Below are 17,775 nucleotides of genomic sequence, written 5' to 3' on the forward strand. Positions count from 1 at the left end.
CCGGCTCTCCCACGGCGGGCCAGCCGGGGAGGGAGGCCTCTGCCTTACGGGGCCCCGCTCCCCCTGTGTCGCCGGCGGACCCGGGACACCGGGGAAACTTCTCCAGCCTCGCTCGGGGCCGGGACCCGAGACCTGGAGAGCTCGGGGCAGGCTCCGCGGGGGCTGACGGCGGCCGAGGGCGCAGACCCCGAGCGCGGGCGTGTGGGTGTGTGCATGAGCGTGGACCCGGAGCGACACACACTCACACACACACACTCACACGCCCGCACCCACGCAGGGCCCTGGGCCGCGCCGCCCGCGCCCCCCGGACCTCCAGCCCTGAGCCCGCTCCTCCCGGTCCCGGCCGACGGCTTCCCCGGAACGCGCCGGGCGGGATGCGGGCCCAGGACGAGGAGCGCCGGCAGGGCCCCCCCGCGCCCCCCGCGCCCCCCCGCGCCCGCCCGGGGAAGGGGATGCGGAGACGGCGCCCCGGGCTCTTACCGCTCCGGCGGCCGAGTGCGCGCGGGAGCGCCCGGCGGGTCCCGCCCCGCCACGTCGGCAGGGCCGGCGGGGACGCGGCCGGAGGGCGGGCCGGGGGGCGGGGGGGACCGCGCGGCCGGCCCAGGAGGAGCCCCGCCCCGCCCCGCCCCGCCCCCGAACCCGAACCCGAACCCGCCCCGCGCCCCGCGCCCCGCACCGGGGGGGCCCACTGGGAGCCTCCCGCGCCGGCCGGCGCCACCCCACCTGGGGAGGACCTCGGGGTTCCCCGCCACCGTTCCCTTCCTCTCAAGGCGCCCGGAAAACCCCGCAGCGTCCCCGGGAAAGGCTCGCTTCGACTTGAGCAAGAGTTTTCCATGCGCCGATTGTGCGTTCAGCAGCTTTCCCTTCCTTCCCTGGCTTCAGGGAGCGCCATCCGATGCAAAACCAACTAAACACGAGCACTCTCTACAAGGCCACTTCGGAAATGTAGGTCAGGATGCAAAAGCCCTGGGGCGCCCCGGTGGCTCCGCGGGGCAGCGGCTGCGCCGCTCAGGTCAGGAGCCCGGGGTCCTGGGATCGAGTCCCACAGGAGGCTCCCCGCGGGGAGCCTGCTTCTCCCTCTGCCCGCGTCTCTGCCTCTCTCTGTGTGTCTCTCATGAATGAATAAATAAAATCTTAAAAAAAAAAGATTCAAAAACATTAGCTGTGGCCTGGGAATTCCACATTTGCAAGTTTGTCTTAAATAGTCAAATGTAAGAATATGTATGTACAAGGATATTTACTGTGGTTGTTTATGCCCGGGAAGACGCATACATAGTCCATCCCACAATAAAGGATTTTTTTTTTTTTAAGATTTTATTTATTTATTCATGAGAGACACAGAGAGAGAGGCAGAGACACAGGCAGAGGGAGAAGCAGGCCCCATGCAGGGAGCCTGACGTGGGACTCGACCCTGCGTCTCCGCCGAGCCACCGGGGCTGCCCCAAAGGATTGTTTAAAGAGTAGCAGCTTCGAACAGTCTCATATGCTGTGGCCATTAAAAATTATAACTATCCATCCGACTTGTTGACATGCAAAGAAAGCAGGCCGTAGCCAAATTTCAAGTCGAGGCCTGGGGAAGTTTACCAAAGTGTATGTACGGTGTAACTCTTTTCCTGTAAATACATCTATATGTGTATATATTTTATATGAGTTAGGGAAAATACAATTTTAAAAACAGTGATTCTTTCCGAGTTCTGTAATTCTGAGTGTTGGCAAATTTTGTTCAAAAGGCGTGACAGGTGTGTTTTGGTGTTACCATGGACACAAACACTGTGCCTGTGACTTCTGCACCCGCCTACTAGGGACAGCAGGTACTTTTGCCACACCTGTCCTCCCTCTGCACTGAACGGCAAGAGCACAATCAGACCTGCCTTGTAAGGGCTGGCTGGTTTCCTTTTCTCCTTTGACCCAAACCACACCTTTCCAATAAAAGAATATCACACAAGGAACCCTAGCCACAAGGGTTTTGTTGATGACTGCAGATTATGCCCTGCTACTCAACTGCTGCTGCTTCCAAGCCCACCAGGTTTTAGTTCAAAACCTGTTATTTTTTGCAACTTAGAAATTCTTTATTCATTTAAAAAATTCCAGAGTCTTAAAACATATTGAAAAGCAGAGAATAATATGACAAATACTTATTTAAGAAAAAAAGTGGAGAATGACAATAGGTAGATTGAACAACTTTTTTGTCATATTTATTTTAGAACCTTCTTTTAAAAGAAAATAATGTTAAAGATATTTGGAAATCCTTTCCCTTCCATTCTCCACCTTCCCTGGAGGTAACCATTGTCCTGAGGTGGTTGTAAACTCTTCCCACCCTTATTTCTATATTTTACGGCACATACCTTTATCCACAGATACTATATAGGATTCTTTTTCCAGCAGCCTGGGTGGCTCAGCGGTTTAGCGCCTGCCTTCAGCCCAGGGGTGATCCTGGAGACCCGGGATCCAGTCCCACATCGGGCTCCCTGCATGGAGCCTGCTTCTCCCTCTGCCTGTGTCTCTGACTTTCTCTCTGTTGTCTCTCATGAATAAATAAATAAAATCTCTCTAAAAAAAAAAAAAGAATTATTTTTCAATGTTTTAAAATTTTATTTTTTTTTAAAGATTTTATTTATTTATTTATTCATGATAGTCACACAGAGAGAGACAGAGAGGCAGAGACACAGGCAGAGGGAGAAGCAGGCTCCATGCAGGAAGCCCGATGTGGGATTTGATCCCGAGTCTCCAGGATCGTGCCCTGGGCCAAAGGCAGGCGCCAAACCGCTGCGCCACCCAGGGATCCCCCTGTTTTAAAATTTTATAAGTAACATCCTATACATTTGTTTACTCAACATTATATTTTTGAGAATCATTTATGTTCATATGTGTAGATCTAATACATTAATTTCGGTCTTTATAGGATTCCACTGTATGAATATCCACAATTTATCTATTTCCCAGTTGATGGAAATTTGGTGCATTTCATGTTTCACTATTACACATAGTGCTGCAATGGCCATCTTTGTATATGCTTTCTGGTATCCCAGGCTAGACATGGAATAGCCAGGCCGCCTTTCCTAGATTTTTGAAACTGTCCTTCAGTGTGGTCCAACTGAGATGAGGAAACTGAAGGGACTCCATAAAAATCTACTTTTTGTTCCCTTTCCTACTTCTATTCATGCTATGACCTGCACCCCCACCTTACACATGCCTCATAGTACAAATAATACATGTCCTCCTGTTAAGGGACAAGGAGTTAATGACTTCTTTATTTTTCCAGTACAATAGATAACATCTAAGAAAGGACTGGTTGAGAATGACCAGACAAACCATATTCTGGATCATTGGCTCTAGACATCTCAGTGCCAAGACCCCCTGGCTCCAAGGAATAAATGACTTATAGAGGATACCTGGACCCTTGTCTTTGTTCTGACCAGTTCTTGGATGCCTGAGAGGACACATATACTAGACCACAATCTTCAATAAAAACTCCAGACCCCAAACAAAAACCACAGTAGGGACTTTGGCTTATACTTTGAATGAGAAGAGGATCTTTACAGATTTTGAGTAGGCATATGTGATGATTCTAGTGTCTGATTCTCACTGGGTTGGAGTGGGATAGGGTGAAGGTGGGTGGGTGGAGGAAAGAGCAGAGGCAAACAGACCAGTTTGGAGGCCATTGCAATTATCCATGTAAGAGATGACTATGGTTTGGCCACCATGGGAGCAGTGGAGGGCATGAGAGGTATTTTGCTTTTGGAGATATTTCCAAGAAAAACCCAATGAAATTTGCTCAAGGATTGGATGTGAGGTTTGAGGAAAAGAAAGAAGTCACACATTAGTCCAAGGATTTTGACCCGAATGACTACAAGAATAGAAGTATCATGGGGCACCTGGGTGGCATAGTCAGTTAAGCCGCGGACTCTTGGTTTCTGCTCAGGTTATGATCTCGGGGTCACGCGATCCAGCCCCATGTCAGGTACTGTGCTAAGTGCAGAGTCTGCTTGAGATTCTTTCTCCTTCTCCCTCTGCCCCTCCCTCTTGTGCTCACTCTCTCTTTCTCTTTCTTTTTCTCTCTCTCTAAAAATCAATAAATAAATCTTAAAAAAAGAATAGAAATATCACTTATTGAAATTAGGAAGAATGCAAAAGGGACAGGTTTGGGGTCTGAGGTAGTAAGGATTCAGGCATTTGATTTTCAACAAGAAATGTTTAGCAAATGCTTAGCAGGCAGTTGGATATAAGAATCTGGGGTTCGGGGGAGAAGTCTAGGCTAGAGATAGTAACTGGGGAATCTTCAGCAAATTGATTGTTTTTTTTTTTTAAAGATTTAATTTATTTATTCATGAGACAGAGAGAGAGAGGCAGAGACATAGGCAGAGGGAGAAGCAGGCTCCATGCAGGGAGCCCGATGTGGGGCTTGATCCTAGGTCTCCAGGATCAGGCCCTGGGCTGAAGGCTGAGCTAAACCGCTGAGCCACCTGGGCTGCCCAAATTGATTGTTTTGAAGCCACAAACCATGATGAGAATTCATGAATTGCAGAAGAGGTCCAAGACTGAGTTTTAGCTGTGCCAAATCAGATAAGGAGGACCCAGAAGAAGACTGGGAAGGAATGTAGTGATATAGTACGAAGTTGGGAGGGAGGTGTGTGTGTGGAGGGGTGGGAATGCAGTATGGGGTTCCAGAAGCCAAGTAAGGAAACTTTTCAAAGACTTTTAACTGTGTTAAATCCTGCTGATAGTTCTGATGAACATTGAGAATTGACCCTTGGATTTGTCAATGTGGAGGTCATTGGTGACTTTAACAAGAATGATTTCTCTGGAGTGGTGGAGAAAGAAACCTGATTGGAGTGGGTTTGAGAGAATAGAAGAATATTTAGAGACAGTGAGTAAGATGACTTTTTCAAGGAGTTCTGGCATAAAGAGGAGCAGAGATTAAGAGACTGGGGGTTCAAATATGAGAGAAGTTGTAGCATCATATGCTATTTAGGACCATACATTAGAGCAAAAAATGACGATGTAGTAGAAAAAAAGATAATTGCTAGAGTGAGAGAGTGCTTTTCTTGAGTAGACAAGCAGGAATGGTGTTCAGTACTCAATGGGGAGGAATTGGCTCTGGACAGAGTTCATTCAGGAGAACAGAGGGAAGTACAGCTAGACAGCTACAAGTAGGCTAGGGAGTTTTGGGGGGAGGATGTGGAAATGCTCTTCTGGTCACATTTATTGTCTGCATGAAAAATGAAGCATCATTAGCTGAGAGAGAGTAAGGAAGAAGGTATTGGAAGCACAAGAGAGGGAAAGAGGTATAAAAATGAATGGGCTTGGGAAGGGGAGTAGAAGGGGTAGTAGAATTGCAGTTCTGTCTTGAGGTTGGGATCCAGCCATGGATTTCAAGTAAAACAAGTCAACATGGATGTGTATTTTCTCCAATTGCAACCAGCGGCTCAGGCTTAGTATAGTCAGTCCAGTAGTAATCAGTGGGATTTAACCTGGGAAGAGGAGACAGGAGGAAGGGAGCTGAGGGTGAATGCAGAGGGATGATCAAAAGGATAGATCATGACCTTTCAGTCCAGTGCAGTGGAGCTGAGGAATTGTTGGCAGCAGAGGGAAAGAGTGGGAGGTGATAGCTGGAGAGTGAAATGTCGGCAACCGAGATTACGGAAAGGGTGCAGCCATTGGTAGTAATAATATCCAGGATGTCATGAGGGAATACATGGCTGAGGTAGGTTGCAGTGTGAGATCATTAAAGGAGAGACTATCAAAGAACTAAGAAGCTGCCGGAATGAAAGAATCTCTACATAGCTATTAAAACCACTAGATTTAAAAAAATAATCAAAAAATAAAATCATTAGACTTATGGCAGGGATAGTGTTGCACTGGGACGGTGAGCAGAGCTGAAATACTCAGTGAGTAAGGAAGTGACTGCCACAGGGAGGGGTGGGTTTCAAGGGCTGATGGGAGGATGGGTGACCTGGAAGTAGCAGCAAGAGTTAGGACGCCTCCACCACCTCCAGGCACTGAGAGGTGAGGGGTGCAGTTGAGGGAGTCTAGTGACCACTAGAGGGGGATGTGTTCAGGATGGTGTTTAGATCTCAGAGTGTCCTGGTCCTTTGGAACTAGATCACCTGAAGAGCTTTTATTTTCATTTCATTTCATTTTTTTAAGAGATTTTAAAATAATACAGATGTCTGGTGCCATCCCAGACCATTTAAGTAGGAATCTCTGAACATGTACGAGAGTCCCTGTTTCCTCACATCTGTCCAACGTTTGGTGTTATTAGATGTTTTGATTTTTGTACATCCCAGGTGTGGACAATGGTATCTCCTGGTTGTCTAAATCTGTATTTTCCCATATCCTAATGAGGATCCATTCCTTATATGTTTGATATATTTACTTTCCTGTTGTCCATCTCTTTATATCCTTTGCTAATCTCCCCGCATTGAGTTTGTTAGTCATTTTCCTATTGATTTGTAAGAACTCATTATATACTTTAGATATTAATCCTTTTGTAGTTATATGTGTTGCAAATATCTTTTCCCTGAATGCAGCTAGTCTTTTTTTTTTGTTCAGCAGATTTAGATTTTAATATAAATATTTAAGTTATCAATTTTATTTCTAGCAGTTTGTATATTTTATGATATAATTTTCATATAACTTGTTTTAAAGCTCTTGCTAGACACAAATATTTATTGATTGATTTTCCAGGGAAAGAGAAAGGCAGTATGTTAAAAAGTAAAAAGCATCAAAATAATGTTTTGCTTCTGTCTGTATTGGGATGGTACATTTGCCATTCTTAGACTGTTACTTTACTTACCCCACTATGACATTTTTAAAAAGATTTTATTTATTTATTTGAGAGAGGGAGAGAAAGAGAGAGAGCAGGGGAAGAAGCAGAGGGAGAGGGATAAACAGATTCTACATGGAACATAGAGCCTGATGTGGGGCTCAATCCCACAACTCTGAGATCATGACCTGAGCAGAAATCACGAGTCAGATGCTTAACCAACTGTGCCACCCAGGCACCTCGACACTGTTTTATTTTTTAAAAATAAGACCAATGCATATACACATTAAAAAATTAAAGGACATTAAAAAGGACAAAAGAGCATAAAATGGTGCAAAAAATTTCTCTTTTGGTTCTGCTCAAAGTATACATAATAAAAAATTATGCATATAGCAGCATACTATGTAGACCCTTGTGTCAGTGTCCTGTGGCTGTCATAACAAATTCCCATAAACTGGTGGCTTACAATAACAGAGAGAGATTCATTCTCTCACAGTTCTGGAGGCCAGATGTCCAAAATCAAGGTGCTGGCAGGGCTGTTGGCCTCTGATGGTCCCAGACATTCCTTGGCTTGTGGCTGCTGTGCTCCAATCTCTGCTGGTTTCCCAGCCTGTCCTCTCTCTCTCTGTCTCTCCTGCGGGTGTGTGTCTTGTAGAGACACACGGTGTCTTCCAAGGCGGCCTGGTGGAGTGCTGAAGCACACAGATGCTGGGGACAGATCTTATCTGGGTTAAGGCCCCAGGCCTGGTACGCACAACCTAGGGCACTTACCTGTTGCTCCTTCTGCAGTTTAAGTGGAGATAATGATAGTACATATCTCACAGCACCTTTATGAGGGTTAAGTGAATTAATATTTGTAAAGTACTCAGAACAATGCCTGGCAAGAAAATAACCTAAGTAAATATCTCACAGATATTTACACAGATATTTATTGATTTACAATCAATTATATTGATTTTATACAAATAATATCATGCTTTCCACACTCTTCTGCTCCTTTTTTTTTTTTTTTTCACTTAAAAGTACATTTTGGGATCCCTGGGTGGCTCAGCGGTTGAGCATCTGCCTTTGGCTCAGGTCAGGATCCCGGGGTCCTGGGATCGAGTCCCACATCGGGCTCCTGTGGGGAGCCTGCTTCTCCCTCTGCCTATGTCTCTGCCTCTCTCTCTGTGTGTCTCTCATGAATGAATGAATGAATGAATAAATAAATAAATAAATAAAATCTTTTTTAAAAAAAGGACACCCTGACATCTTTCTACCTCAACATGTAAAAATGTAAGGCTTGTCTAGAATTCCAAAGCTCCTCACTATAATAATTTCTCTTCTGTGTCAAGCACTATTTTAGTCACTTTATATTCATCATCTTCCCTAAAAGTCACAAGTACTCCCAGTTTGGAGAAACGGAGACTCTCTGAGGTTAAGCAATTTGCCCAAGACCGCACAGCTGGAACTTGGTATTGTGAGTTCAGTCTAGTACTGTCTGTTCCACTGCCATCCTGTCTCTGTATAAGCTGAATCCTGTGGGTTTTATCACCTCCCTAAGGACATTTCTCAGAATTATAACAGCCTCAACAGGAATAGTCAGTCGCCTTGTTCTCGAAAGCCAGCATTATGAAATGTCCTTATGAGCAGTTGTTAAATCATTCTACGATGTGACCAAATCTGCAGTGATGTGTCTGTGTGTGTGTGTGTGTGTGTGCACGTGTGTTGTGTATGTAAATATGTGTGCGTGTTGTCTTAAAGACTTCGGTCCAGTGTTGCTGAGATTCCCTTAAAACCCCAGCTGGCCCCTTTCTCCTCTGCCTGGTTCACAAAGCTGGTTTCCCAGAGTCACAGATACCTGCTGCTCCCTAGCTGTTGCTTTTGCTGGTCCACCAGATCCCTCCACCCCTTGCTGGCCCTCCCCAGGCCGGAGAAGACTTCCTGTTATGGTCAATGAGTAAGAATGAATAGTAAGAAAGCTAGCCTTTCCCTTCCTCCAGAAAGCAGAAGTGATTCTTACCCAAACATCTCACTTTATTACAGGCCAAAGTATAGTTTTTTTTTTTTTTAAGATTTTATTTATTCATGAGAGACACAGAGGGAGAGGCAGAGACATAGGCAGAGGGAGAAGCAGGCTCCCCAAAGGGAGCCTGATGCAGGACTCAATCTTGGGACCCCAGGATCATGACCTGAGCCAAAGGCAGATAGATGTTCAGCCGCTGAGCCACCCAGGTGCCCCCAAACTGCAAGGTCTTAACTTGTTTTTTGGAAAGATGAGGTAATGCTAGACAGCAGGATTGATTATAGAATGATTGTTCAACTAATATGTTCAGTTCTTTACAGGCTCTTGATTAAGTGGAAAGTCTTGGGTATCCTGGCTGCCTGAAGTGTCTGGTTAGCTGGACACTTTCTTTTTGTATCAACCTTTGTTGATTGTTCTAAAATTATTCTAAATGGCCTTTAGAAAATTGATTTTCATTTAGTCCTGCAGCATGTCAGTGTCATTTATTATTCTAGAATTAAGAATTAATGCATCTCAGGGTCCCTGAGTGGCTCAGTCAGTTAAGCATCAGCCTTCAACTCAGGTCATGATCTCAGGGTCCTGGGATCGAGTCCCACATTGGGCTTTCTGCTCAGCAGGGAGTCTGCTTCTGCCTCTCCATCTGCCCCCTATTCATGCTCGCTCTCTCTTTCTCATATAAATCAACAAAAATCTTCTTAAAAACAAAAAAAGAATTAATGCATCTCTTGACCCTTACTAGCTCTGTGACTTTGGGCAAATTCTGCAGCCTTTAAGGCTTTGTTTCCTCATCTACAAAATGGGCACAATCATAATATCTACTTCGAAGACTCGTTATCACCATCAAATGCAATAATGGCATATAAAGCCAATAACACAGTGTGTGACACACAATGAAAGCCCAATCAACGTGATTAATAGTAAATAATAATAATAATAATAATAATAATAATAATAATAATTAGTGGATCTGGGCTGCTGAAGTGGCTCAGCGGTTGAGTGTCTGCCTTTGGCTCAGGGCATGATCCTGGGGTCCAGGGATCGAGTCCTGCATTGGGCTCCCTGCAGGCAGCCTGCTTCTCCCCCTGCTTGTGTCTCTGCCTCTGTCTCTGTGTCTCTCATGAATAAATAAATAAAATCTTTTTTAAAAAAAAAGAATTAATGGATCTAATAATACCAAACGTTGGTCAGAACATGGGGGGGGGGGGGAAGAACATGGGGAAAGAGGATGCAACTTCCCCCAGGTGTGGCTATGTACACACATATCAACTACTAAAATCTCCTTGAAAGTTGATTTTTCCAAAAAACAAATCCTGGACCTAAGCTTATTTTACTTGGAGGCATGGCACCTCATCCAGCTAAAAGCATGCTCCAAAATTGCTTGATAGGGGTGGTTGCAATTCTTTTGGAAATGTTAAATCCGCTGCCAATAGAAAACAGGCAATGTTCATTCAATAACTACCCTGGTGACAATGTAACATTCCTGCTGCAAACTCTTACAGATCAGTCTCACCTTAGAAAAACCATTTTTCTTCACCTGGTCCTAACCTGTGCGCTCCTACGAGTTTAAAAACTGGTCCGCAGCCGCTCAAACCTTGCTGACCCACCTGCGTTTCAGGGGACCTTTGAAAAGGAAATCCCTACGCAGGGGTAATTCCAGGAAGGCTCAACAGATGGCACAAAACCATCTCTGTGGTGTCACTTCCCTGAAACCCAGGACTTGGCCTTTTGTCATGCACTTACTTCCCCGGGGGCCTGTGGCTTACTTTCTCTTTCTTCTAAGCAGGAGACGTCTAGGTAAGTAAACTGGCTTTTGTGGCCCTTCCAGATTACGGCTCCCACACTTCAACTATGCGAGAAAATGCCAAAGGCGACACCGGAGGCAGGTAACGCTTCTTTGACATTTTTGCCGGATGAGTTTAAGTGCCCTTTTAGAGGGGCCGTGGATGTCCTTTGCAATTACAAGGACAAAAAAGCAGGTGGCTCGGGGCTGTCTTGAGAAGACGGTAAAGAGACGGAGCCCTTGCGCAGCTCCGCGGAAACCCCGAGCGGTGTTCCTGCCTGGGTTTGGGGCTGCGCTCCCCAGCCCCCTGCAGCGCCGCGGCAGGGCGGCCGCCCCGGGGCAGCCAGCACCCGGCGTGGGGGTCCCAGCAGACGCGAGCGGGAGATCGCCCCCGTCTCAGGGGACCCTAAGTTGTCCTTGGATAGCTGTCGCTAATGCAGAAGCATCCTGGAGATGCTGTGGGCGCTGTTCCTCTCGCTGTGCCCGGCTCCCCACGCGGGGACAAGCCCGTCCTAAGCCGAGGGAGTGGCCGGGAAGGGTCTCGAACCGCCTGCTTCCAGGTCTGGCCGCTGGCCTCGGACCAACACGGCAGAGCCTTTCTTGCACAGCGGGTGACCTGACTGTGCCCTCGCGCTCCCTCACCTCAGTGTTTTGTCCATCGTGTCTTTTTGGTGGTTTTTAATTTTCATAGATCCTATCCACCCAAGGTTTTTTTTTTTTCTCCTCCCCCTTGAAGTAGAGCCTCTTCTGTCTTTTTCTCCCTCCCTTTCTTTGATGCAATAAAGGAAAAAAAACAAAAACAAAAACACCTTTTACCTTTTATCTCTGCTTACTTCCTTTGAAAACAAATTATGAACTCCTCTCTGGCCGACTGCTTCCCCCCCCACCCCCCTTTTTTCCCCTGCTACTTTCTTTTGCTTAAATAGAAAAGCTCCTGGCCGGCTTGTTAAGAGGAGACACTAGGGACTGCTTGAGGATATAAAAGCCCTTGGAGGAGTATTGTGTGTGTGTGTGTGTGTGTGTGCATGTGTGTGCACGTGTGTGCGTGTGTGTGCATGTGTTGGGGGGGCAGGCTGTTCTCAGGCACCTGGTCAACCTTCCTACACGGTGGCTACGTTTCAGTCCCCCATCACCGCACCGTGGAGGGACCTCGCGGGGCTTCTCATCCACGAGTGTCAACTACCTAGTACCCCGGGGAAGCAGTGCTCCGGAGTTATCAATATTCCAAATGATATAGACATGTTTCTTTAAATATAAAATATTTTTGCATTAGCTGTATTTTGAGACAAATCTTTCGAGTTAAAAAAATGTTCAAGGGACGCCTGGGTGGCTCAGCGGTTGGGCGCCTGCCTTGGGCTCAGGTCGTGATCCTGGTCCTGGGATCGAGTCCCGCATCGGGCTCCTGCATGGAGCCCACTTCTCCTCCCTCTGCGTCTCTGCCTCTCTGTGTCTCTCATGAAGAAATAAATAAAATCTTTTTTAAAAAGGTTCAAAATTAGAAATTTTGCAAATACATATAAAAATATAAGAAAGAAAATGAAATTTATTTATGATTCAGAGATAACCACGATTGGCATTTGGTGTATTTATTTCTTCCCGTTCTCTTTTTCCCGAGGCTTGTGTATTTTGTCAGGTTTTAATCATATTTTACAAAATTACAGTTCAACTACATATACGATTTTGTGTTCTTTTACTCATTATATTAGTTATAAATTACAAATATAAATTAATATAAATATAAATTATATTTACATAACATTATATTACTTCAAAAGTACAATATTTGAGGCTGCATGCTATCCCTTGTTATAGGTATATAATAGCTGACTAAACCATTTTCTACACTAGATATTATCATTTTTTTCAATTTTTCTTCATGTCACAAGCATTTTTCATAGTAATATTTTTATGTGTATTTCTGATAATTCCTTTTGGATAGAATCCTGAGAAATGGAATTGTTAAAATAAGGATAAGCATGTTTTTTAAGGAATTTACATTTTGTACTAATTTTTCATTTCTGCCAGTAGTAAACAAGAGTTCTTATTTTACTCACACCTACCAATACTATATTTTTTAATTCTTCCAGCTTAGTAGGTAAAAATAATCATACTTTGGGATCCCTGGGTGGCGCAGTGGTTTAGCGCCTGCCTTTGGCCCAGGGCGCGATCCTGGAGACCTGGGATCGAATCCCACGTCGGGCTCCCGGTACATGGAGCCTGCTTCTCCCTCTGCCTATGTCTCTGCCTCTCTCTCTCTCTCTCTCTCTCTCTCTCTGTGTGTGTGACTATCATAAATAAATAAAAATTAAAAAAAATCATACTTTTTTTAATCTTTAAGAAACAATTCCCATTTGATTCACTTTCTTTTATGCTTAAATATATTAAATTATAGCCATCCTAATATTCCCTTTGTAAATGCTTCATCCTATATCTCCAAAAGAAGTATGTTTTCCTACATGGCCAAAGAACATTATCAAAAATTAACATTTATAATTTTTTAATAGAACCTAATGCTAATCCATCTTTTTTTTTTTTTTTTTTTAATTCATGAGAGATACACACAGAGAGAGGCAGAGACATAGGCAGAGGGAGACTGATACAGGACTTGATCCCAGGATCTGGGATCACCACCTGAGCCAAAGGCAGTCAACTACTGAGCTACCCAGAGCCCCCTGGTGGGTCCATCTTAAAATTCCTTCTCCCCTTATTATTCAAGTAACTTCTTTGCTGGGTCTGTCTAAACTGAGATCCAATCCAAAAACATGATTTATCTAGATGCTATGTCCTGTTTTATTTTAATATGCATTTTTAAAAATTCAAGTATGGTTGACATGCAATGTTACATTAGTTTTAATACGTTAGTATCAGTTCACAACATAATGATTCAACAAGTCTAAATGTTATGCTGTGCTCACCACAAGTGTTGTTACCATCTGTCACCATATGACACTATTACAATAACATTGACTATATTCCCTTTGATATACCTTTTATCACCTTGACCTATTCATTCCATAACTGGAAGCCTGTACCTCCCACTCCCCTTTACCCATTTTGCCCATCTTCTCAACCCTTCTCCCTTCGGCAACCTCCAGGTTGTTCTCTGTATTTATGGGTCTGTTTTCTACTTTTTTTTTGTTTATTGATTTATTTTGCTTTTTGAATTCCACATATAAGTGAAATCATATGGTATTTGTCGTTCTCTGACTTAACTTCACTTAGCATTATAGGTCTGTGCCTGTTGTTGCAAATGGCAAGTAATAATTATGGTTGAGTAACATTCTATTGTATAGCTATACCACATCTTCTTTCTCCATTCACCTATGGATAGACACTTGAGTTGCTTCTATAATCTTGACTTTTGTAAATAATGCTGCAGTAAACATAGGGAGCATTTTTATTTTATGTGATATTGGACATAATTCATATTATTAACTATTGATTTTTATTAAGCTCATAATGTGCTCTTCGTTTAAATACTTATTGTTATTTTTTAATTAATTAATTGCTTTTTTATAGACAGCAAGCACGAGTAGGGGGAGGGGCAGAGGGAAAAAGAGAGAATCTTAAGCAGGCTTCACATCTAGTGTAGAGCCCAATGGGAGGGCTCTGTCTCATGACTCTGAAATCAGGACCTGAGCTGAAATCAAGAGTCAGATGTTTAAGTGACTGAGCACCCAGGCACCCCAATAATGTGATCTTCTTAATTTTGAATCTAGAAATTTGAAGAATACAGATAACAGCTAAGAGGAAAATAAAACTCCCTTATAATCTTACCAGGTAGAGATAATTACTTAGTATCTTGATATGTATCTTAATTTTCCCACATATATCTATACATATTTATTGCTGTACATTCAAAAAATAAACTTTTTGTCACTTACACATAGTGTACAGTTTCCCATGGAATTAGGTTTTCACTATTTCTAAAGGCCACACTGTAATATTTACTTATATGGAGATAATTATAATTTGCTTGACAACCCAGTAATTTTCGATGATTAGATTTCTTTTTCAAAAATTTTGTGCTGACCACTTTATTGTACTCTTTTACTGGTCCTAACAGTTTTTCCCTTACTTCTCTTGGATCTCCCACACTAACAATCATATAATCTAAAAATAGTGATAATTTTATTTTCTGCATTCCAATATTTCTGTCTCTCATTCCCCTCCTACATCTTAATTATAATGGCTAGAACTTCTAGAACAATGTTAAATAATAGTGGACATTCTTGACATTGAATTTAACAGAAATGCCTTGGGAGTGTGATATTTAAGTTAGACACTTTATATATTTTATATGAAGCTTTCAAAGTATCTTTTCAATATCTACTTTATTTAAAGTCATATTTTTAGTCAAAGGTGAATGCTGGAATCTAGCGAGTGAATTTTTAGCATCTGTGGAGATGCTCATCTGTTTTTCTTAGTTTATCTATTGATGTATTATCATCATAGATTTGCTAATAATAACAAGCCATTCTTACAATATAAAAACATCCTAATCAATCATTACATGTTATCCTTTCAGTAAAGAGCTAGATGGATTTCTTCATTCTGAGCTTTTCCCCACCACCAAATGATTGGAATTTATCTCTTTTATTTGTATTTTCAAGTAACTATTCTTAATTTTATAATATACGTACTTAAAGTTGCATTTTTCTAATATCTTCAATTAATTGGTATCTATCTGTAGATTCTCCCCAATCAGGCAAGGATCATAGCATGCTTTTTGTTCACTCTGTCCATCTCCCCCACTGTCTACTAATTTCCCTTGTGATTGTTGGCAATTTTAATTCCACGTTGTTATTAAAATTTTTGTCATCAATATTTATTGGAATTTAGCACTGAATTTTCCTACCTTTTTTTGCAAAGTATTGCTTCTTGCATTCTCTTTATTGCTTTTTTTTGTTAGGGAGTCAGTTTATTTTTCAGAGGATAGTCTATCCTCTGGTAATTCAGACAGTGGATCTGTCTTCCATATCTTTTAGGATTTCTTTTATGTATTTCATCACTTTGGGCTCATGTGCTGTGCTTTGGTCGTCTATCTCACTAATTCTCACATCATCAGCATTGCCACTCTGCAATTCAACTCACACAAAGTGTTTTCCATCTTAGTTATTAGGTTTTTAATTTCCATGATTCCTGCTCCATTCTTTTTTAAGATTCTTATCTCTCTCTAAGGATATCTATCTATTACCAATAGCTATTCTATCCTTTTACCTCTGTTTCCTTGGGTGTTAACTTCTATCTTGAGTTTGGTTCCTTTCTATTCTGGTGTTTGTTTTGTAAGTGTCATACTTTTTGATTGTACAACCCAAATTGTGGTTGAAGCTCCATGTCAAACTGCTTGTTGATCTCTTTTCACAGCCTATTCATCAGAAAGGTGGAACAAACTAGTCTGTATTAATTTTATATTGCTGTTGTAGCAAATTACCACAAATTTAGTGGCTTAAAAAACACATCTGGTATCTTACAATTCTGTAAATTAGTATTCCAACATAGGCCTTGTTGGGCTTATATAAAGGTGCTGGCAAAGCTGCATTCCTTCTGTAGGCTCAAGGGGAGAATCTATTTACTTGCCTTTTTGAGTTTCTAAATGCTACCTGCCTTTCTTGGCAGATGATCTCTTCCTCATGACAACTCAAGTTCTCACATCACAGCACTCTGACCTCCTCTTCTGTCTCCCTTTTTTTGTTTTTAAGGACCCTTGTGATTACATTGATTCCATTTGAATAATCCAGGACAACCCTCTTATTTAAGGTCAGTGGATTGGGAAATTTTATTCCATTTTCACCTTGAATTCCTTTTCCATGTAATAGCATATTCACAAGTTCTGGGATTAGGAGGTGGACATCTTTTAGAAGCTAGTACTCCATCATAGTCCAATCTATTTGTGATTCTCAGAGACTTCTCTTGGGGTCAGTTCCCGTAAAGACTTCTCTTCCTGACTTTAAATGTGTGTGTGTGTGTGTGTGTGTGTGTGTGTGTGTGTGTATTTTCTCCCCCAGCATTTAGGGGATTTAGGGTGAGAAGAGGAGACTAGAGTATGTGCACAACACATTGTTGACACTAAGAAATTTTAATGTTTGTAATTGAAAACGTGATTTTCTTGATCCAGAAAATGTTTAGAACATATAAAACAGTGGTTTAAAGAATTTATTCTGGGGATGCCTGGGTGTCTCAGTGGTTAAGCGTCTGCCTTCAGCTCAGGACATGATCCTGGAGTCCTGGGATCAAGTCCCACATTGGGCTCCCTGCATGGAGCCTGCTTCTCCCTCTGCCTATGTCTTTGCCTCTCTCTCTCTGTATCTCTCATGAATAAGTAAAATCTTAAAAAAAAATAATAAAAACATTTATTCTATAGTCTGAAAAATGACTTATGAATTCTGCTTTGTGGTATTTATTTAAAAATTTATTTGACTAAAGAGTAAATATTAACAAGTGCTCCATGAAACCTGGGGACTTAGATATACAATATTCTTTTTATATAGATTCAGTATTTCTATTCAATCCTTTATTATTTTATTCAAATCCTCTTATGCTTATCTTATGCTGCTTGATCTAATTGTGACCCAGAGGAATGCACCGTCTTCACTATCAATATCTCCTTGTGTTTTTAGCATTTTTACTTTGTAAATTTTGATGCAGTTATTCATTGTGTAAGTGTCCTTATCTGTTATATTTTCATTGTGAGCTAGCTATTTGTTTTAACCAGTATGAAGGAGTAGCTTCTCTTATTCTCATTGCCCAATTCTTTGATACTTTGACCTAATGGAGTATTACATATACAAACTGCAACTCTTGATGAATAGCGCCCCCTAGCGTTCTTATCTTTGCACTCTTTACAAGTATTGTATGGCTTACACATCTCAGAATGCAATAGGTACCCACTCTCAAGTCCCTCCCTACCTCTTGTTTAGTTCTTTTTCCCTCTCTGGATTTGAAATATAATTAACACATAACACTGTGTAAATTTAAGATCTACAGTGTGATAATTATATATATATCTTATTTATAAATATATATATATATTTATTACAAAATGGTTACCACAGTTAACACATCCATGACCTCACATAATGACCTTTTATTTTAGGTTGTGAGAATCTGCTCTCTTAGCAATTCTTGAGTATATAATATGCTACTGTTAACTATAGTTACCAGGCTGCATATTAAATTTCCAGAACTCATTCATATTATATCTGGAAGTTTTAACCTTTAACC

The 17,775-nt window shown here is 42.3% G+C and overlaps 2 protein-coding genes across 17 annotated transcripts in view; one reads left to right on the plus strand and one right to left on the minus strand.

Annotated features, from left to right (window-relative positions):
* The window catches only part of FAM114A1 (family with sequence similarity 114 member A1), a 70,180-nt gene extending 69,619 nt beyond the window's left edge, over positions 1 to 561 (minus strand). For both annotated transcript variants that reach the window (XM_035714514.2, XM_025437332.3), the window contains exon 1: positions 481 to 561. The gene's annotated coding sequence lies outside the window, so the exon portion shown is untranslated. The remainder of the gene's footprint in view (positions 1 to 480) is intronic.
* Positions 562 to 10,436: 9,875 nt separating this feature from the next.
* Positions 10,437 to 17,775, plus strand: part of LOC112653490 (toll-like receptor 1) — a 41,020-nt gene continuing 33,681 nt past the window's right edge. For 3 of the 15 annotated variants that reach the window (XM_035714520.2, XM_035714519.2, XM_049108682.1), the window contains exons 1-2: positions 10,499 to 10,654; positions 16,254 to 16,311. Coding sequence is in view for 1 of the 15 variants with exons in the window: in XM_035714523.2 (XP_035570416.1) it covers positions 10,620 to 10,654 (35 nt within the window). In the remaining 14 variants the exon portion in view is untranslated. Of the gene's footprint in view, positions 10,655 to 16,253; positions 16,312 to 17,775 lie in introns of all 15 variants that reach the window. The other 12 variants (XM_035714522.2, XM_025437682.3, XM_025437675.3 and 9 more) reach the window with 11 other exon arrangements.

The sequence above is a fragment of the Canis lupus genome, chromosome 3 (genome assembly GCF_003254725.2).
Source record: "Canis lupus dingo isolate Sandy chromosome 3, ASM325472v2, whole genome shotgun sequence".
NCBI classification, from domain to species: Eukaryota; Metazoa; Chordata; class Mammalia; order Carnivora; family Canidae; genus Canis; species Canis lupus.